This window comes from Sebastes fasciatus, chromosome 15 (assembly GCF_043250625.1).
Source record: "Sebastes fasciatus isolate fSebFas1 chromosome 15, fSebFas1.pri, whole genome shotgun sequence".
NCBI lineage: Eukaryota > Metazoa > Chordata > Actinopteri > Perciformes > Sebastidae > Sebastes > Sebastes fasciatus.
Genome location: NC_133809.1, coordinates 28,948,602 through 28,968,769, shown reverse-complemented (window position 1 = coordinate 28,968,769; position 20,168 = coordinate 28,948,602). Strand labels below are relative to the sequence as shown.

The following is a 20,168-nucleotide window of genomic DNA, read 5'->3' as shown; positions in this document are numbered from 1 at the left end:
TCACCAGGGGCCTCATCTGTACACGCTCGGGACCAACACCGAGTCGGACTTATTCAATGCTAATCTAAGAGGCTTGAATGCAAAATCTAATTTTTTACATGAATTCTCTGCACTGCAAATAGTTAAAATAATTTGACTGTCATAATTTAAATATGTTTAATCATAATGGTTGAAATGATCACAGGATAAAGGCAAAGGATGCATAATGAACAAGGCCCCACGTTTCTGAGAAAGAACTCTTAAAATAAAAACAGTATTTTCCAGGTCCATATTTTGGTCTCACTAAGAGATCAGTGGCGTATAAATGTCATTGCTGAATGCAAAACATTATGGACCAGTTAGGCACCAACCAAGATCACTTTGTTGAGGGTTTCCTCCCTTTAAGGACAGTCAATACACACAAAGGTTAAATTGCATGTATTTAACATTACAGTGCTGACAGGTACGTACATTAGTTAATGATACATTCTAGAAGATGCTGATTGTGTTGCCGAGTATCTACTCTCTGCAGTACGACGGAGTATCAGGGTCAATGGGAAGAAAACTCAAGAAAAAAGTCCTAATGTTAGGAGAATAAAGCTGGAATTTCAAGGAAGTCATAATATTTCAACAATAAATTTATAATTTTATTGGAAAAAATCCAGTCAGTTTTATGAGGGAAAAAGATTATTTCAAGAATACAATGTTGTATGTTATGATTAAAGTTGAAGAATTAAGTTGTAATTTTCCGAGAAAAAAAAGAAATTTTATAAGAATAAATTAAAACTTGAGTAATAAAGTTGTAATATTTTAGGGAGAAAGTCAAACTTTTTTGAGATACAGTCCTAATTTAACTAGAAAAGAAGTAAGATTTGTTCACAGATTCACAAGACAAGTGCCTAACATTATGGGATAATGTAATTTTATAAAACAAATCTAATATCTAATCTAATATTTTAAGACTTTTTACATTATAAAATTACAAGATGTGTATTTCAATAGACAGCCCTAGTAAAGAGTTGAGGGCAGTCTGTCTGAGGGAATATGGATGAACTTAGGTTATAGTTTTCACCATAAGAACATGAATATATCCAGAAGGATACTGAAAATAACTGAAAAATGACATGTAGTCCAAGTCTCCAAACCCATGTAGAAATAGTAACTGTAGTACATTTTGTTCTAAAAAAAGAACCACCTTTTCCCTGTAATATTATGACTTTGCTCTTTAAAAGGTGCTCAATACGGAATTCAGAGCATTTGTATTGCCTCCACACGGCTCTCAACATGGAGACGGCTGAGCCGGCGTCTCGTAGCTAGCGTTCCTAGCAGTGCTAAGCGTGAAAACAACAGCAACAGTGCTGGCAGAGCTAACAGTGTTAACCTGTAACCAGCTGTAACCGCCGTAAGGGAGCAGTGCAGAGCGGCAGCTGTAAGCTAGCCAGTGGGGCACGCTCACATGCACTAAAAGGCACGCGCGGCAGGCCCGGCTATATCAACAAAACACAGAGAAGCTCTGATTCCAACACACACAGAGGGAGAGAGACTTCATTCTCTGCTCAGGTAGACATTACTCCTCTATATCTTTACATAGACAATAGTTGTTGATGATATATTAATGCTCTGAATATCATATAGAGAACCTGTAAATATTATGACTTTTCTAGTGAAATTACAACTTTATTCTCAAATTTTTAGGAATTTCATTTGGTAGTATTATGACTTGTCTTTTGAAACTTATTCTCATAAGTCTGATGTTTTTTTGTAAAATGACTAAGTTATCTCATAATATTATGACTTTTCCCTCATTAAACCACAGCATCTTGTAATATTATGGTTGCTTTTTTCATAAAATTACAGCTATATATCTCATAACATTACAACTGTACAAATCTCAGATTTGTTGTCCCCTGACGGTGGCCCTAACACTCCGTCGTAACTCTCACCCAGCATTTCAGGTTCCAGTTTGTTGGATCTCTATGAGTGTGTGCTCCATTGTCACTCTATGACTGGTGTGTGTGTGTGTGTGTGTGTGTGTGTGTGTGTGTGTAATGTGTGTGTGTGTGTGTGTGTGTGTGTGTGTTTTCAGCGCAGCCAGGAGCAGGGTACCCACTGGGGCTCAGTGTCCAGTTTGTTGATGAGTCGTAGCAGCTCGTTGTAGGCTTTGTCCTGGTCCGTGTTGACAATGACGGCGTCAAACAGGTGACCGCAGCTCTGCTCCATCTCCCGGGCTTTCTCGATGGTGTCCCGCAGCTCCTCGGGCTGTCCGCAACACACACAAACAAACACACACACACACACACACGTTACTGAGGCAAACATAGAGATGTAAACACCAGTGATATTTGTCTTTGACCGAGTGTAAACAGGCAGTGTAGTCAGTTAGACAGGAACCTTGGGGTTCTTGTTGTCTTTAGCCAATAGGGCTCGGAGTCTTTCCTGGGAGGGCGGAGCTATGAAGATGATGTAAGGCTTCAAGTCTGAACTCCTCAGCACCTTTAGAGCCTGTACACACACACACAGACACAAACAGACACAAATACATAAAGATTCAACCACAACCATTTTAACTAGGGCTGCCAAAGTTAACGTGATAATAACGCGTTAACGCAAATTCTTTAAAATCTTTCTAATTCCTTTTAACGGAACTTGCGTTTTTAGGTTGTAGTGGCTCAGTTTTAAAGCTAGAGTGAAGATACTTGTATCACATGAAACTAAAAAACCTAATGAATCCATCGGTACCAACCATGTCATACTAACTGTTGAGAAGGGGTATAAAGAGTGTAAATAAACTTACAAACTTACGCTAAATTTTGGAGAGGAAAAACTGTCATGGCCATTTTCAAAGGGATCCCTTGACCTCTGACCTCCAGATATGTGAATGTAAATGTGTTCTCTGGGTACCCACGAGTCTCCCCTTTACAGACATGCCCACTTTATGATAATCACATGCAGTTTGGGGCAAGTCATAGTCAAGTCAGCACACTGACACTCTGACAGCTGTTGTTGCCTGTTGGGCTACAGTTTGCCATGTTATGATTTGAGCATATTGTTTTATGCTAAATGCAGTACCTGTGAGGGTTTCTGGACAATATCTGTCATTGTTTTGTGTTGTTAATTGATTAATAATAATAAATATATACATACATTTGCATAAAGCAGCATATTTGTCCACTCCCATGTTGATAAGAGTATTAGATACTTGACAGATCTCCCTTTAAGGTTCATTTTAAACAGATAAAAATCGTGATTAATTTGCGATTAATCGCGATTAACTATGGACAATCATTCGATTCAATATTCTAATTGATTGACAGCCCTACTTTTAACTTATGTTCTGTAGTGGGAAGCTCCTCTCTCCTCTCACTATGCCACCCTGCTCAGTCAGTGTGTGTGTGGACGTACCTGTGTGTGCAGACAGAGCACACAGATTTTTCCAGTGTTGATGACCTGTCTCACTGAGTCTGTACTTGTCCCGTACAGGTTCTTCTCAAAGTCACCAGACTCGATCAGCTTTCCTGGGAAAAACACCAGGGGGAAGATGTCAGGACAAGACGTGTATGTACTATTTTGACAAAGTTACGCCATCTTTACAGCACTGGGTGTGCTCGTGATTACTTGTCATGTGGTAATTATACTTAAACCTTTGAACCCTTGGCTGGTTTTTCTCACTTTAGTTTCAGGCTTATGATACTGTCACTACATGTCTTAGCAAGGCACATCATTATTGCTTTTTTATTCAGGTTTGAAATAGTTTATTGAAGGAAAATTACACAATTTTTAAAATGGTTTGGGTTCTTTCACCTAACTACCAACCAGCATATGTAAACCTTTATCTCATCTAAATCTGTAGATAAATGGATAGGGGACACTGTTAGTGCTCCAAGGATAGAAGAGTGGTTCAAAATGAAACATTCTGAGCCTTAGTACTGTCAAAAATAGTGATAATCATCATTTAAATGGATTTTGAAACTCACATCGTTTTTCTTATTTACATTTGTGATGAACAAGCTCTAAGTTTTAGAACAAGGAGCATGGAGCAGGTCAGTGAGTTGTGGGTTACACCTGAGTCCCGTTCTATCAGCCCACATTTGGTCACTGTTTTTGGTTATTGACACTGAAGAAATCATCTAAATGTGATTATTATGAGGCAAGGCGGACATTGGACAGTTCTGTAAATACTATGTTGAGTGTATGGACTGTATATAAGAAGTGGACATAGTCACCGTGATGTCACCCATTGGTTTGTGGACTACGGTTTTTCGACATTTCGCCCTAAAGCATTCCCTGCTTTATGGTCTATTTGACTCTAAATGAACATCATGCTGTATTGAAGAAGACTTGAAACTAGTGATTGAGACCATAAACTCATGTTTAATATGTTTACTGAGGTAATAAATCAAGAGAGAAGTAGGCTCATTTTCTCATAGACTTCTATACAATCAAGACTTCTTTTAGCAACCAGAGGAGTCGCCCCCTGCTGGCTGTTAAAGAGAATACAAGTGTAAGGCACTTCAGCATTGGCTTCACTTTTCAGACCTGAAGATGTGCAACATTTCCAGCCACACTGTCACAGTGCACATTGTCTGTATTCCTACTGCAGACCGTATGGAGTGAAACTTATCTATTAGTATGCCACTGAGGTTCTCTAACTACCATCTGTAAAGCACCTTTTCGTAATTTGGACCCATAAATGACATCTAATTAGCTTGATTGCTTGAGAATAATATTTTGTCATGTGCCGAGTGAAATTTAGTATATCGTTGAATGTTAAATATTCCATTTATATACACATCTGTATGTCGGAGTACCCACTGACATGAAACCTTACCTGCTGCCAGTTCTGCCTCAAAGGTCTGACGAGACACAAAGTGGTAATCTCGACCACCCAGCTCGCCATCTCGACGGCTCCGTGTGGTGTCTACAACACACACACACACATATGTTACTATAGCCACAAACACATAAAAGCGTGTATACAGTGTACAGTACGTGTGTTTGTAAGTCTTACGGGGTACAGCTCCAGCGAACCGTTCTTGTTGACTGTTGAGCAGCCTCTGTCTAAGCTCCGCCTGCCCGCAGCTGGTTGGACCAATCAGTGCAATCGGCCGCTTCCTGTTGGCCGGCTGGTGGTACAGAGCCATCTCCTCGTAGGTGAGAATCTCCTCGTTATCAATATCTGGGTAAATGGAAAGAAAGAACCGAATGAATTATAATATGGTCCAAAGGAAGTGTGACATGAGAGGTTAGATGACTAACGTATCTAAGGCCAACTGATCAAGATGTAAACCAGCAAGTCAGTAATGAATAGTTGATCTTATTTGTTTAGAAAAACAGTAGTGTAAGCGTACTGTATTTATGTTTTAATCAGGCCACAGTATAGAAAGGGTAGATTGTTCATTTTCTCTCATCTTTCTCATTTGTCATAAGCAGAGTAAATATATATACCTGGATATTCTCTCAGATGTCCAACTGATCTCTATACTGGAGCACTGACTGTTCATTATCACCTTTGTACTACAGTGCCTTCGATCTTGTGTCACCTATTCAATAATGATACTAAAATAAGAACTATAATAAAGTTTGGAGAAACATTTCGTACATTAGAATCAAATATGTGATACCTGCGACGACGTATTACATATTCTGCATATTCTCTGAGATTATAAAGTCATACATTTGCGAGAAAATAATTATTTATGAGAAAAGAAAATTACTACAACTACATCACTTCACTTTGCAAGGTTGGATCAACCTCATCACACCACAGACGCCACCGTTAAACACACTGCAGTAACGTGAGCCGCCGAGTGCAAAATATATGAATTATATTAGTATACATTCATGTTCATAAAAGAACATAAAAGAAAATGTGTATATGTATCTTTCAGGACCTTTGCCTCGCTCAGAGGCCGTCCATCAGTGGGGACATCGGAAACAGCACTCTTTAGGATTTTCTGATACTGGCAAAATAAAACTTACAATAGGTCTAACATGAGGATAAAGTAAAATGTATACCGATGTCAGCATTATGTTCATAAAGGAACACAGAAATAACATGAATGAAAACACGTATATGTATCTTTCAGGACCTTCGCCTCTCTCAGGCGCCGTTCTTACCATAAGAACAAATAACGAAATTCAAATTGTGGTTTATGACTTTATAATCTCAGAGAATACTAAAGTTTTTTTCTCGTAAATTTACAACTTTAATCTCTAATCTCATTTTTTTTTCTTGGAATATTACCCACCCCCACCCCCCGTACCCCAGCTCCATAATATACAGTATATATATATATCTTTTTTTACCTACAATCGCCTTAATACGTCGTTGCAGATAACCATTCATGCCTAATTCAGTTTTTTTCTCTTCACAGTTCCATGCAGATGCACGACTACAAGTACTAGCAGTTTATATGCACATGAAAGATTCAATTACATTTGAAGACATTTTGATGAGAGTCCCAGAAAGACAGGAAGTCATACCATCATTCCTGTGAGTGTTGTACAGCAGCTTCTTTCTCTTCCTCTTGTTCTTCTTTGCGCACCACAGCTTCCCTGTAAACAAGCAGACAACGTAAAACACACCTTTGAGCTACAGGGCTTATTGAATTTACTGTATAGGAACATATATTTCTTAACTAAATCAATTATTTTATTTCAGCATGAGAAATCTAAGCCAAGTTCATCCTGTGCTTGGAATTTATGTTTGTATGTTTGCTGGTGGAAAAAAACACACACTTTGGGATGTCCTGTAAGTTAGCTAACTAGGAAAATTGGACACCAACAAACTACCTCAACTGGATAAGATATTTCCTGCAGTCCCTCTGGACCTCTGACCTCCAGATCAGTGAATGTAAATGGGTTCTATGGGTACCCACGAGTCTCCCCTTTACAGACATGCCCACTTTATGATAATCACATGCAGTTTGGGGCAAGTCATAGTCAAGTCAGCACACTGACACACTGACAGCTGTTGTTGCCTGTTGGGCTGCAGTTTGCCATGTTATGATTTGAGCATATTGTTTTATGCTAAATGCAGTACCTGTGAGGGTTTCTGGACAATATCTGTCATTGCTTTGTGTTGTTAATTGATTTCCATTAATAAATATATACATACATTTGCATAAATCAGCATATTTGTCCACTCCCATGTTGATAAGAGTATTAAATACTTGATAAATCTCCTTTTAAGGTACATTTTGAACTGATAAAAAAATGTGTGATTAATCGTGATTAACCATGGACAACCATGCGATTAATTGCGATCAAATATTTTAATTGACTGACAGCCCTAAATCAAACTATACCCTTAAACTGGTTATTATGAGGTTAAAGTGTAGAGAGTAGAGCAACGGACCAGACTTCTCTGGCTCCTTGTCTTCTTCTATGGTCTGTTTCATGGCTTCTCTCTGCTGCTGGAAACTCTTCCCTGTGGAAAAAGTGAGAATATGAGAGAAAACAAACAGCAATCATATCATGCAATAAAGAGAGGAACATCAGTTTATGCAGTGGAATGCCACAGCCAACCATCTTGTGCATTTGCCCGCAAGAGTTTGACTAAGCAGTCTCCAAATCAGGGTTTACGTTAGCCGGCATGTGCCGACTTGTTGCCAGTATCACGTGTAGTTGTCCGGCGGGTTAAATGATCAACAGCCAAAACGTCTGTACACAGCCAGCTGACTGTAAATGTGAAAGTGGCTCGGACCAAACCACTACAATGATGATATAAATAACGATAACATCTATGTGTCTTCAATAAATTTAGACTTTTGGACTTCGGACTGAGATAATTACAGAGACGAGGAGCGCAGCGCCGTGCTCGCTGTGTGTGTGCGTTTGAGAGAGACAGAGAGCATTAAGAGAAGATTAGAAGTTATTAATAATAATTTGAACGTCAACGTTATGAATGAACCTTCAAACTATTCGGTAGACTACAGCCCTACGAGCCACAAAACACTATTTTGAATTTGACAAATGTGGAATTCGGAAGACCAGCCAATTATTTTATTTTTCAGACAGCTTCTTCATTTAACTTATTTTCACGTTATGTCAAATTTCGGCTATTATATGTCTATTTAAAACATATGACCGGTAGATGAATTCTGGAATATTAACAGCCAAATTGGCCCTAAAAAAAAAAGTCTAGTGTAAACTCGTCTTCAAATGCTCAAACAAAAACACCCAAGACAAAAAAAAACAAAACGGATGAATGGACAGACTGAAGTACCTGGTACAAGTCCAGCCAGTGGCTGGTTATCCTCATCTCCATCCCTGTAAGCTTGCCACCAGTTGGGGTCTGACTGGCTGATAATGTGGAGAATATCTCCTTTCTGGAAAGACAAGCCCAGCTCTCTGCACGGCACATAGGGGTCATCTGACGGGTCGTAGTCGAAATGTGCCTTCACGTGGACCTGGAGGAGAAACACAAGACCAACAGGGGGAAAAAAATCAAACCTCATTTCTGTCAACACTTTTTAACACTGTTCTTTGACAGATTTTTTTGCTCATCCACAAGCCATCCTCAGATGTCGGCGATGCAGCACTCACCACAGACTCTTTGACAGGAGGAGGTTTGCTCTGAGTGCTGGGAATAAGCACAAAGGTCAGGAGGCCGTGCATGTCCGCCTGACACAAACACACAGATACAAAGAGAGCACTTGTTAGTTATCAGCTTGTCTTCAACACCTGGACTGTAAGTGACTAGTATATACTGTATACTGTTTTTGCTGCTCCATGTAGTGAAAGTATCAGAGAATACGGCCATCGATACAAAGGAAACTATTCTACAAATAATCATCTTGACACAAATCAAATTGAAATACTAATTTATTACATGAATCCCTCTATGTTACCACCCAGTGATAGTATTTATCACTGTGTTAACTGCGTGCATGTGGATATACTTACAAGAATGTCAAAGACTTGGTTGACATCTTTCCCTCTGATCTCTATGCCGTTGATCTCCAGTATTTCATCTCCTTCTGATAAAAGTCCACTCCGTTCAGCTGCTCCACCTCGAACAATTCGACTGATCACTACGCTTTCCATTTCGTTTCGAACGGTTGCCCCCTGCGTAACACGTACAGAAACGCAGTGGAATGACATGGCTGCATGCCTGTGTTATTTACAGCATGTTATTTACAGTACATTGGCCCCCAGGAGAGAAAAAGCTGGTACTTTACTGAAAATAATCAGAGATTCTACTCAATGAAATCTAATCATTTACAAACACATAAATTATAGAGCACATGTCCTGAAGGAAAATTTAAAAAGCTTTACAGAAAGCAAAAAAAACAAAGCATAGTATTCAAAAGAGGGCAAATAATATATCTATTTGTGCTATCATCAGTTCAACTACTGCTGACATTTTCAATATCCCATCAGTCTAATTGTGAGGCGTAAGCGAGACGCGAGTGGCGCGTTAGCGTTCTGTCATCCAATCCACGCCGACTCCGTCTTCTGTAAACGTCTCTGCCCATCAGACAGCAGCTCGCTAACCTGCCCTCACCAGGCTGACTGACGGCAGACATTTACTGAACCAACATAGTTTTCATGTCAGCTCAATGGGAATAAATCACAGTGTTTGTATGCCTATGTATTGATTCATTGATTTTATCTGAGATAGGGCATTCATAACATCATTTCAGACCGGAATAAATTCTTTTCACTGGATACATACAAGGGATGTCACAGAGAGGACATTTTCCCACCAAAATAATAAACTGGTGACAACCACGATGTTACCGATTACACCGGACATTTTAAAAGAAAAGATGATGCTCAATATATCTAGAGCACTTACTTTGATCTTTAATGTCGGGTGGCGGTGTGTCTGGCCTCTCCAGTTGAGCTCTTGCTCAGGGACGTGTGCCACGCACACCGGCCGTGAGCGCTCCGCCCTCCGCACGGAGATTAACTCATTAATGTTATGGTTCCCTCATAGCTTTGGGTTTAAATCCGAACTATTGCCGAATAGGCGTTTTCGCTTTTCGCTTTAACACCAAATCCTCCGCCATCGTCTTGTCTGTCAGCTCTCTCTCATCCCGTGTGTGTGAAATCTGAATCCTGCTGCTCTGAGCTGAGACTCCGTACGGAGCGTCCCCCCATAGTGGATTCATAGAGGGGTTTTGTTTATTAATCTGTCCATAATCTATACCTACTTATCCAGTGCTGGGTCAGGAAGGGGCTGGAGCTGATTCCAGCACACAGTGGGCAAAAGGCAGGTGGACACTAACCCTAACCCCATCACAGGGCTACCATATATGGGCACATTACCATTCACACCTACAGTACGGGTAATTTAGAGTCAAACCTAGCCTGACTGTGGGAGGACACCCTAGCAGGCAGTGGGAAAACATGCGATCACCACACAGAAAGACCCCAGTCGACCCTCTATCAGTAATGACCCTGAGCAATTAAAGCTAGTGGAATAACAGCTGAACTGTGAATGTGGTAGGATATCAGCTTTCTATCGAGCTGCCTTCTCATGTGTTGGTCTTACCAGTGGTATGTCCTGGGCTTTCTCTATGCGAACTATCTTGACAGTCTCTCCTCCCCACTGGGTCAGTGTTTCTCCTTGGGCTGGCAGCGGCTCAGGCTGCATTTCTGTCTCTGCTATGCTGTCGTGGGCCAGGAGCAAAGACTGCAAAACACATACACACACACACACACACACACACACACACACACAACTCAGCTATAGGACTGGAGCAATGGCAGTCACTACAGGATTCTTGTGTTAATTTGCTAATACATAATGTGTGTGTGTCTCTACCTGGATGTGTGTGTCTGACAGCAGGGTGTGGAGTTCGAGTCCATCTTTGTTCTGACTTGACTGGATGAGATTCCTGGCCTGGAACCATGGCAACATAAGACATCATTGGCATCACCACGAGAAATTATACAACAGCAATAACATATTATGACTAGCAACTGCAGACAAAACAACTGAACATAACAGTCATTTTGCAGTAAGTGATTGTTTTTCTCATTATATTGTATTGTATATTGAAACAAAATCCCTACAAAAATAATGATGGGTTCATCTAAAGCTGGGCTCAGATCACAAAGAATTGAGTTCAATTCATTCCCTATTAAATATAATCGAAAGAGTAATCTGATCTGGGGCCTTGGTCTGTATCAATGCCAGGAAAAGGGGATCCAATCTAAAACAAGGTCTTAACTCTCTTGAAGAACTGGAGGACAATCCCAGCCACCACAAAAACTTAAACTAAATTTGGATAAACTCTGGTAGTTGACAGGCTCATCATGGAGACACAAGTAAACAAGGAAGAAGAGAGGAGTTTTAAAATAACAACCACAAGGAGACAACATGTTGGAATGACAATGTATTTGATGGGTAACATGGAGCTAAAGCTTGTTGAAATGTGGCAGGGACTGCTCTAAATTATATACATCTTCTGCTATTTAGTAATAATGGGCCTCATTTACCAATATCTTCATAACGTTTTCCTTAAATTGGTTCTTGAGAAGGGTCCTAAGAAAAGTCTACGTCCTTGTAAATTGAAAGCGTGTGTCAGTTGATCCTAATCCACATAAAAGGGCATGAGACTGCACACACAGAAATGGAAAAGAAAAGTTATTAAGTAGTCTGTCATGTGTCGCAGCCAAGTCACGACAAGAATTTATGACACTCAATGGTCTAATCTGACAGAGTGACCATCGTAACCGTCAAAAATATATTGTGTAGTCTGATCCTGGCATAATTAGCCGATTAGTCAACTAATCAGTCGTTTTGGTCTTAGTCGATTAGTTGCTTTTTATGTTTTTTTCATGCTGAGTGACTTATTTGTAAAATAAAAAAACCTTCTGAGCACATCTCTGGCAAACACAAGGTTCTAAGTGGAGCTTTTGTGTGATTCTTTGTGGAGAAACTCATGTCGAGGACAGCCCAAAAGAAAACATTGGTGAATGTCAGAATCTTCGTGAAAACTGCATAAGAGGGTTTTAAGAGGAAATTTCTTCTTAAGAACGGTTGGTGAATGAGGCCCAAATTGTCACGTGAGAATGTGTGTGAAAAGAGAGGAGAAAATCTGTGAAGTTTGTTACTAATTTCAAAATGTGTAGTAAGGATTTAAAATGGTTTCAATCTGCACCTGGCCTGATCTAATCTAAAGCTGAGAGGGCCTAACTATGAGCTAGACTTGAACTATGGGAGGGTATTTTGAGTGCCTCAAATCGTCCTGCCCACAGTGACTGTTTTTATTTCTATCATTTCTTTTCCACTTCATTGTTGACAAAGGAACATGTTTCTGAGAGTGAAAGCTTTTCTTTTAAAGCCAAAAGCAGGGCAGAGATGCCAACATGGAGCAGAAATAATGTGCTGCTCTTTAATGAGATTCCACTGAAATGAGCCATGAATAGCTTTTACAGCTAGCCAACTCAACACTGGGGCAGAAAAATAATTGCAGCACTGATCGAACTAGCATCCTGGATGTTGGCTTCACTTGAACTGGTTATCATCAGCCTGGTGTCATCTGGTAGTCAGTCGCCCATAGAAAGATCTACCTTTACAGAGGTAGATTCTCTACTTTGCTTTAAAACATTTCAGTTAGTCTAACAGCTTCGGCTCTCTCTCTCTCTCTCTCTCTCTCTGACATCGGTAGCATTAATTAAACAGGCTGTTGTTTAAAAATATGAGGAATGTGTGTGTGCTGTGCTGTGCTGTGTGCACACAGCTCTAATTGATGCTGAACAGAGCTGCTCTGTCTCCAACCTCGTTATTACAGCACACACTTGCTGACCTGGGCTGTGTGTGTGTGTTAGCTTTCTGTCAGATGAACATGATGCAACAAGAACTGTCAAGGAATTAAACAAGGTAAGATGTTAAATCAAATAAATGTGGATGTACCTCCATGGCCAGCTGAAGTGCCTGGTTTGTGTGTGGGTATGGAGGAGAGGGTCGGTGCATGCTGGTGGCCACTGCATTATGGATCTTCAGCGCTGACTGGAAGTCAGACTAAAGGAGGGACAAAAACCTGATTTTACTCAACTGGAGCTCACACATAAAGTATATACATGTCCCCCCACATCACTATACCTGCATTTACAAATGACGTTGTTAAAAAGTGATATCAAAGTGCAATGAAAATCTAATACCATCTAAATGTTCATACTAGGGCTGTCGACCGATTCAAATATTTAATCTCAAATTAATCACACATTTTTTTATCTGTTCAAAATGTACCTTAAAAGGGAGATTGGTCAAGTATTTAATACTCTTAACAACATGGGAGTGGACAAATATGTTTGATGGTTATTTATTTCTGCTTTAGAGCATTAACCGCTGTGAAACAATCAGAAAATAACTTTTCTTTCTCTCATTCACAACACCATCACACTGTCTCCCTCTTGTAACGTTTCCACTCGCCTCACAATCTCTCTCTCTCTATTTTTCTCTGTCTTTTTTTTTCTTCTATGCGTCGGTAGGCCGACAGCAGAGCATAACATTACTTTCAATGTTATCAAACAAAGAAACATGTCCTCTCCTCGTCCTAAAATCAATAATAGAGTACTTTCTTGTTTATGAATGAAGCGGTACAGTTGAAGCAGCGGCGCTGTGTGTGTGTGTTTCATCAATCAGCGACGGTCATCCCTCCAAACTCTACCCCGAAAGTTCCGGTACCTTCAGAAAATACTACCCCACGATCAGGGGCTTTTTTGGGGGATAAAAAGGCACCATAAAATGTCCCCGGAACTTAATTTAGACCCTGGTCCCTGCGGTGGAAACGCAACGAGTTCCTCAAAAGGTTTGTAGTTCCGGGGGAAAGTTCCTAGGGTGGAAACAGGGCTTTAAACTGTGTTTCAGTATAGCCCCCCCACCCCCCAAATACTGAAGCCTTCATTCCAACTCGGGGAATCTTGTGAGGCCCCTGTTGTCATGGCTCCTCCAGCTCAGACAGCGGTGACGACACCACACCGTCTTTGTAAATCCCTTCTACATCTGAGGCCAGAAAGTCTTGAAAAATACCACGATTACATATCGACTCGAAGCTCTCTCTCCATCTAATTCCCTTTATATTACCTTGTTTAGTAGTGTAAGAACCAGCTCTATGTCATTCTGACTCTGCTGGTCGGACAGGCAGCCCCGGACCTGCTTCAGTGACAGCAGCAACTCCTCCAACTCTGCAAGAAAAACACATGCATTCACATGAATAACCTTTGACCTTTACATATCAACCGACACAAGAGAAAAGACGGTAAAAGATTTACTTTACTGTCAGATGATGGCAGAAGACAGCCTGCTTGTCCTGGCTTCAGACTAAAGTGTGTGTGTGAGGGACTGCATCTCATTTCTTAGTCAGGGCTTTACATGTTGTGTTCCTGTTTGTGTGAGTGTGTCAACATCACCGCCCCTAACAAGGTTTTAATTAAGTCGCCCCTCAAGAGCCTCTCGTGTCCTTCTCTCCCTCCCTGAGGAATTCCCTCCCTAACGGCAGACATGTCTTCCTTACATTCCTTTCCCTCCCAGCCAGCTTTCTCCCTCTCCATCTCTTCACTGTCACCCTCCACTCCTTTTTACTCTTCTTCATCCCTTCATTTTTTTTCAAATGATCTTTAAAGTTTGAGCGTCCCTCTCACCACTACTTCTTTATTCCTTCCTTTACGACATCAGTGATCTGCAATTCTACTCTCATCTGTGTGTGTGTGTGTGTGTGTGTGTGTGTGTGTGTGTGTGTGTGTGTTTGTGTGTGTGTGTTTTACCCAGCAGTGTGTGTGTGTGCTGGCTGCCAAGTGCTTGCTGCTGCGATGTGTAAGAGTCTTGCAGGAATGTGGGGTTGTCGATGCCGATGTGGGGATGCTGGGAGAGCTTCCTGAGTCTGAGCGAGGCGTTCAGGTCCAGCTGCCGACCCTCCTCCTCTCTACGACGACGAAGATCCTCCTATGGACAAATACATGCATCATAGATAGAAAATACAATTGAATCTATGAATGGACCATTTGATGAGGAAGAGCATTTGATTTATCGATTGTTGTCAGGATGTAAAGAGGATTTCAACTAATATAACAAACAAGGCAAAAGTGAGCATGGCTCCCATACCCCCGCTCACTGCTTGACCCCTACTAAAGTAGGGCCAAAGGTTTTGCCCTTTTGGAACTAATGGAATTAGTCTATTGAGCTCAATCTAGCTTGTTGTTAGCCCACCTTCCTCAGGATAAAGTCAGTAGAAGACAAGAGTTTGAGTTCTACTCCAGAAACGAAATTGAGGTCGAAAAAAAGTCAGTTTTTGGACAAAACATCAACAATTTTGGTCACCCTGGACTTCTCACCCCCAAAAGGCACAACTAGACCACACTGTCAACCATCATACCAAATTTGAAGTTCCTAAGTTAAATAGTTTCCGTGTTCTGCTCCGGAAACGAAAGTGTGACACGCGAACGGGCGGAGGGACACGTGGAGCGCTGTATATCCCTGACTACGTTGTCACGGGGGTATAGTAAAAATGTATTTGAACAGCACTGCAACCCACCTTTAAGTACAGCACCTGAGTAAATGTACTTGGTTACAGTCTACCGCTGCTGTTAGCTCTTGTGAAGTCAGCTAGCGCAAAGATATGCGGATTGTGCTGGCACATGGTGGTGACTGTGACAAAGCACATTGGTCTTTTATTTGTACTCTATTTTTCTGTTTCCATTCCAGTTTTGTACTTGTTAGTACAGCAAATTAATCAGCATCGGTTGTTCCTAAATGGACTTTATGAATAAATATGACTTACATGTTTGTTGTAGCTTTAATGTGGAGTAAAATAAGCACAAGTACAGTAAAGCACAAGTCTGTATGTGTGTGTGTGTACATACCTGGTGCTGTCGTATCCTCTCCAGCTGTGCAGACCGTCGGACTGGTAGCGTCCGACTCCCCAGATCTCCCGGACAGTCGACGGCCATTTCCCGGTGTTGCTGTCCTCCCCTCAGCTCTTCATCTCCTCCTCCTCCTCCTCCTCCTCCTCCCTCCCCAGCAACATGGCCGTTCAGATGGGAGGTTGTCATCCCTCACACACAGAGTCAAAAGTGTGTTTGTGTGGACTGGAGGGATGTGAAGGTGTGTATATCTAGATATCAGGCAACTCTAGGAAGGCAGCTCAGTAAACGGGGCGGCCATGATACCGTCACCTGTGGAGAAAGCAGAAAGATGATGTCATTAATTTAGTTGGTGACATTCTGCATCCCAACATTCCTCCAACATGGATTAAAAGACCGCCCCGTAGTAAGAGGAGGTGTCCTTATACCCATTCAGCAGTGGAGTTTACACTATCAGACCCAGGTCTCCTGAATGGTGACTATCAGGTGTCTATTTACCAGTAACCAACGCTGGTATGATTGGTCGAACACAGGATGAATTAGTGTTCAGTGTTCCACAACAAACAAGGTTTGTGTTAAAAAAAAGTGGCTTTAAAACATTGTGCTCAACACTAACGCTTAAAGCAAACCACACAACTGACTGGTGGACTGACTGATCTACAGTATGTGCTAGCTAATTACTTAACTAGTTAAGTGCTGTATTAACTTACTAACTGGTTATGGTTACTGACAGGAAGACTTCAATGATACTGCAAAATGTCATAATCGATACCAATACCGGTGAAATTTCACGATTCTCGATACCACTGTAAAAAAAAAAAAGTAAAACGAAAAATCCCATGTACTTCAACTTCCACTCGTTTATTACCGTTTGCATACCGGTTTTTGTTCTGAAGTTAAACAGGTCATAATTCTCTCACTACACTACACTATTTATGACACAGTCACTTTCTCTCCATCTTAGTCATCCCTACCTCTTTCTCTTTAGTAGTTCAGAGACAACGTCATCACAACCCCCCACTCTACACCCATAACCATGACAACGACTTTGTCAGCAGCAGGGTGGTCCCCCTGCCACACACACACACACACACACACACACTAGGGAGGTGGTGGGAGGGAAGAATGGATGGATGAGAAAATAGAGGGTGGGACAAGAGAGGGCAAGCAAGGTAGAAATGATTAGAGAGAGAGAGAGAGAGAGAGAGAGAGAGACACAGCAGGGTAAAAATAAACAGGTGAGACGGATGGATGTCTTATCTTTCAGTGCCACAATAACAACAGCATGTTGATATGCTATCTCTTACCAGCAGGACTGTACACACACACACACGCACACACGACAGAGGTCCCATGATGCAGCAGTGAGGAATGCCAGGCAGGACCTGGGAACAAAATTCCACTGATGGGGGAAGGGAGTGTGTGTGAGTGTGTGTGTGTGTGTGTGTGTGTGTGTGTGTGTGCGTATGCCCGTGTGATCAAAACACACTACTCTTGCATTCTCAGTATTTGTGCACGGATCACCATGAAGCCTAGAAGTGTTGGGACCAATCAGCATTATCAGCATCGACACAAATCCAGTCAACTGGAACCAGAGCACCACCACTATAATTATAGTTTGGGCTGTCCCAGGTGACAGGTAACACACATGGTGAAATCCCAATAACATACTGATGGCCGACTAAGAGCTTTGCAAGTGTTGTTTTTGAATTAATCGGAGCTGTACTTATGGCCAAAGGTTTTTAGTTTTTTTTAAATATCAAATTGACTTAATCTTTCACAGAATATTTTGCATTTTTTTTCTATTTACATCGTAGAGCTGTGATGTTTATTGCACAGCCTGAAATGCCTCAAACTACATATTGTACTGCGACCATGATTTTATCAGACATGACTTGTAATGAAGCTGAAAGATTGGCGTTATCGCACAGTGTATAGACCAGGGGTCTCCAACAAGTAGCTCACGAGCTACCAGTATCTCGCTACCTGTGTCTGATGGCTCACTAAAGGTTACAAGAATATGGAGATACATTTGATAACACAAAGTCACATTGTAAACCAGTTTAAATGTCTATCCAATCAAATTCAAAGACATTGCGCCCCGTTCTGACACAAAATGATTATTTGCCAATCAAACAATTAACCAAGTTACGCTGCTTTCAATTTCATGACATCAACGACGCGGTAACATTAGGCGATGTTAGCAGACCAGCAAGCGTACACTGGATTTGACAATAGCCGCAGAAAATAGCCAGGCCAACAGAAAGCTAGAAAATATACTATTTTAATGAGGAATGTGTAATGACAAATGTGTGTGTCTCATTTGCGGTGCGAGCGTGTCAGTCGGTAAAAGATGTAACGTCGACCGCCACTTCACCAAAGTCCACGGCAACTTTTCACGGAACTTCACGGCTGGTAGCAGTTTACGAACGGCGAAGGTAAAGGAGCTGAAAACAACGCTTAAAAGACGACAGTCTCTGTTTACCAAACCGACGAAGAAGGCCAACGCTGCAGCAGAGGCTTCGTTTAGTGGCGCACATCCTAATGAAACAAAAAGCCCTTCACCTATGGCGGGATTGTCATAGAAGCGATGACTGCGGTGGCTGCAATGTTATTAAAGGACCATGAAAGTAAGAGAGAAATTAATGTCTGCTATTGGCGATGTACAACTTTGTGGCGCTATGTGTAGCTCTCGGTCACTTTCATGTTGTCAAACTAGCTCTCAGAGGAAAAAAGGTTGGAGACCCCTGGTATAGCTCTTTTCATTGCCATTCTGTTACTAGGGCAACAGCTTTGGTCCAAGTTTACTTCCTGTCAGCTAGTGCATTAACAAACATCGCAACAAGTAATACAAAGGGGCCCATTTAGAGTGTTTATGTTGTCAAGTTTGACAAGGTCTAAGGGATCTTAGGATATCAGGGGAACATTTTTTAGATATTTGTTATGTTAAACTATCATTTGCCTGCCATTTCACATCATCATCATCATCCTTTATAAGCATACATCAACAGTAACAAATATCAGTATAAACAACAAGCTTGTTTTCCACTGCCAAAGCTGTCTGTGGATGTCTCAGGTCCAGCAGACAAATATGTCTATCCCACCAGGAGACAGCAATAAAATCACTGAGCAATCCTCCGGAAATTCATGTTGGGCTACTTTTACCTTAAGGCTGGAATATTGTCCTTTTATTAGAAATGGGACTTAGCTCAGTCCCTTCACTTCTCATATGCAGTCTCTCCGATTACCTCTGCGCATTATCAATTAACACCGCTACACCATAGAAAGCCCTTATTCTTTTTCAAAGTTTATTAATATCTTCACTCTTGGTTCCAAAGAAGTTTTATTCTTCTGTAATCAAACTTTATAAAAGGATTATTATTATATAATAATAATAATATAAAAAAAACATGGAATATATTAAACATTTTGGATTGACAAAGTCCAAAACTATTGAAGTCTGTGCCCTAAAATACTTTCCAGTCTTCTCTGTCTGGAAATGTTAAGTTTATATGGAGGTCAAAAGATATTTTTTTTCAAGCTTAAGTCTCCGAAATAGACTTAACCAAGCAAACATTTAAATGCAGACACTAGACTGAGCAGCAGGTGAATGGAAGCAAAGCAAGCGTGCAACCTCATCGTCCGCACTCCACCATATATACATGACCTGGAACTTTCTGTTATGCTGGTTTGGCACATTACCATACCATACGGCTGGGCAATATAGAGAAATCGAATATCACTATATGTTTGACCAAATACCTCAATAGCAATATTGCGACAATATTGTAGAGTTGTCTATTGGTGCTTTGACAAAATACTTAGACAATGAGATTTATGATAAATAATCATCAGTAAAGTGGATTTAATGACTAAGTGGATAACGGCAAATAATAGAACAGTCTGGTAAGTTCAGAAAACGACATCACTTTGCTGTAATGCAGCCTTTAAAACCAGGAAAAGACAACACTTATGCCACATTACGATACTTTGATATCTAATACGATATTTAGTCTTATATAGGCTTGCCGTGGTAGTTAGTCCGTACAGAATCTCAGCACAGAGTTATGCCAGGATCAGACTACACGATATTTTACGATGGTCACTATGTCGGATTAGACGATTGAGAGTCAGAAATTCTTGTCGTGACTTGGCCGCTACACATGACAGACTACACGTCGGTCCCGTTCTGACAATACACACTCTACCGGCACCGCCGTCTTAATATACGGGCTTACCAAGGCTCAAACCCCCGGGCTCGACCATGTAAAGGGGCCCACGAGGCTCCAGGGGAGAACAATAAAACAATAATTCACAGGGAGAAGCGAAAGCCGGCGCGCAACGGGATGTTCCATATGCAAAGACGCAAC

General features: G+C 41.1%; 1 protein-coding gene across 1 annotated transcript in view; it reads right to left on the bottom strand.

The window, feature by feature from the left end:
- Nucleotides 1–1,448: 1,448 nt before the first annotated feature.
- LOC141752026 (protein PALS1-like) overlaps nt 1,449–20,168 on the bottom strand; it is a 30,696-nt gene continuing 11,976 nt past the window's right edge. Inside the window, exons 2-17 of the mRNA XM_074609770.1 lie at nt 15,799–16,110; nt 14,704–14,881; nt 14,024–14,124; nt 12,851–12,958; nt 10,754–10,831; nt 10,481–10,621; nt 8,887–9,048; nt 8,527–8,604; nt 8,207–8,390; nt 7,337–7,408; nt 6,463–6,534; nt 4,988–5,155; nt 4,808–4,897; nt 3,382–3,494; nt 2,371–2,481; nt 1,449–2,238 (exon numbers count right to left, since the gene is read on the bottom strand). Of these exons, the coding sequence (XP_074465871.1) occupies nt 2,062–2,238; nt 2,371–2,481; nt 3,382–3,494; nt 4,808–4,897; nt 4,988–5,155; nt 6,463–6,534; nt 7,337–7,408; nt 8,207–8,390; nt 8,527–8,604; nt 8,887–9,048; nt 10,481–10,621; nt 10,754–10,831; nt 12,851–12,958; nt 14,024–14,124; nt 14,704–14,881; nt 15,799–15,987 (2,022 nt within the window). The 5' untranslated portion in view covers nt 15,988–16,110 and the 3' untranslated portion in view covers nt 1,449–2,061. The remainder of the gene's footprint in view (nt 2,239–2,370; nt 2,482–3,381; nt 3,495–4,807; nt 4,898–4,987; nt 5,156–6,462; nt 6,535–7,336; nt 7,409–8,206; nt 8,391–8,526; nt 8,605–8,886; nt 9,049–10,480; nt 10,622–10,753; nt 10,832–12,850; nt 12,959–14,023; nt 14,125–14,703; nt 14,882–15,798; nt 16,111–20,168) is intronic.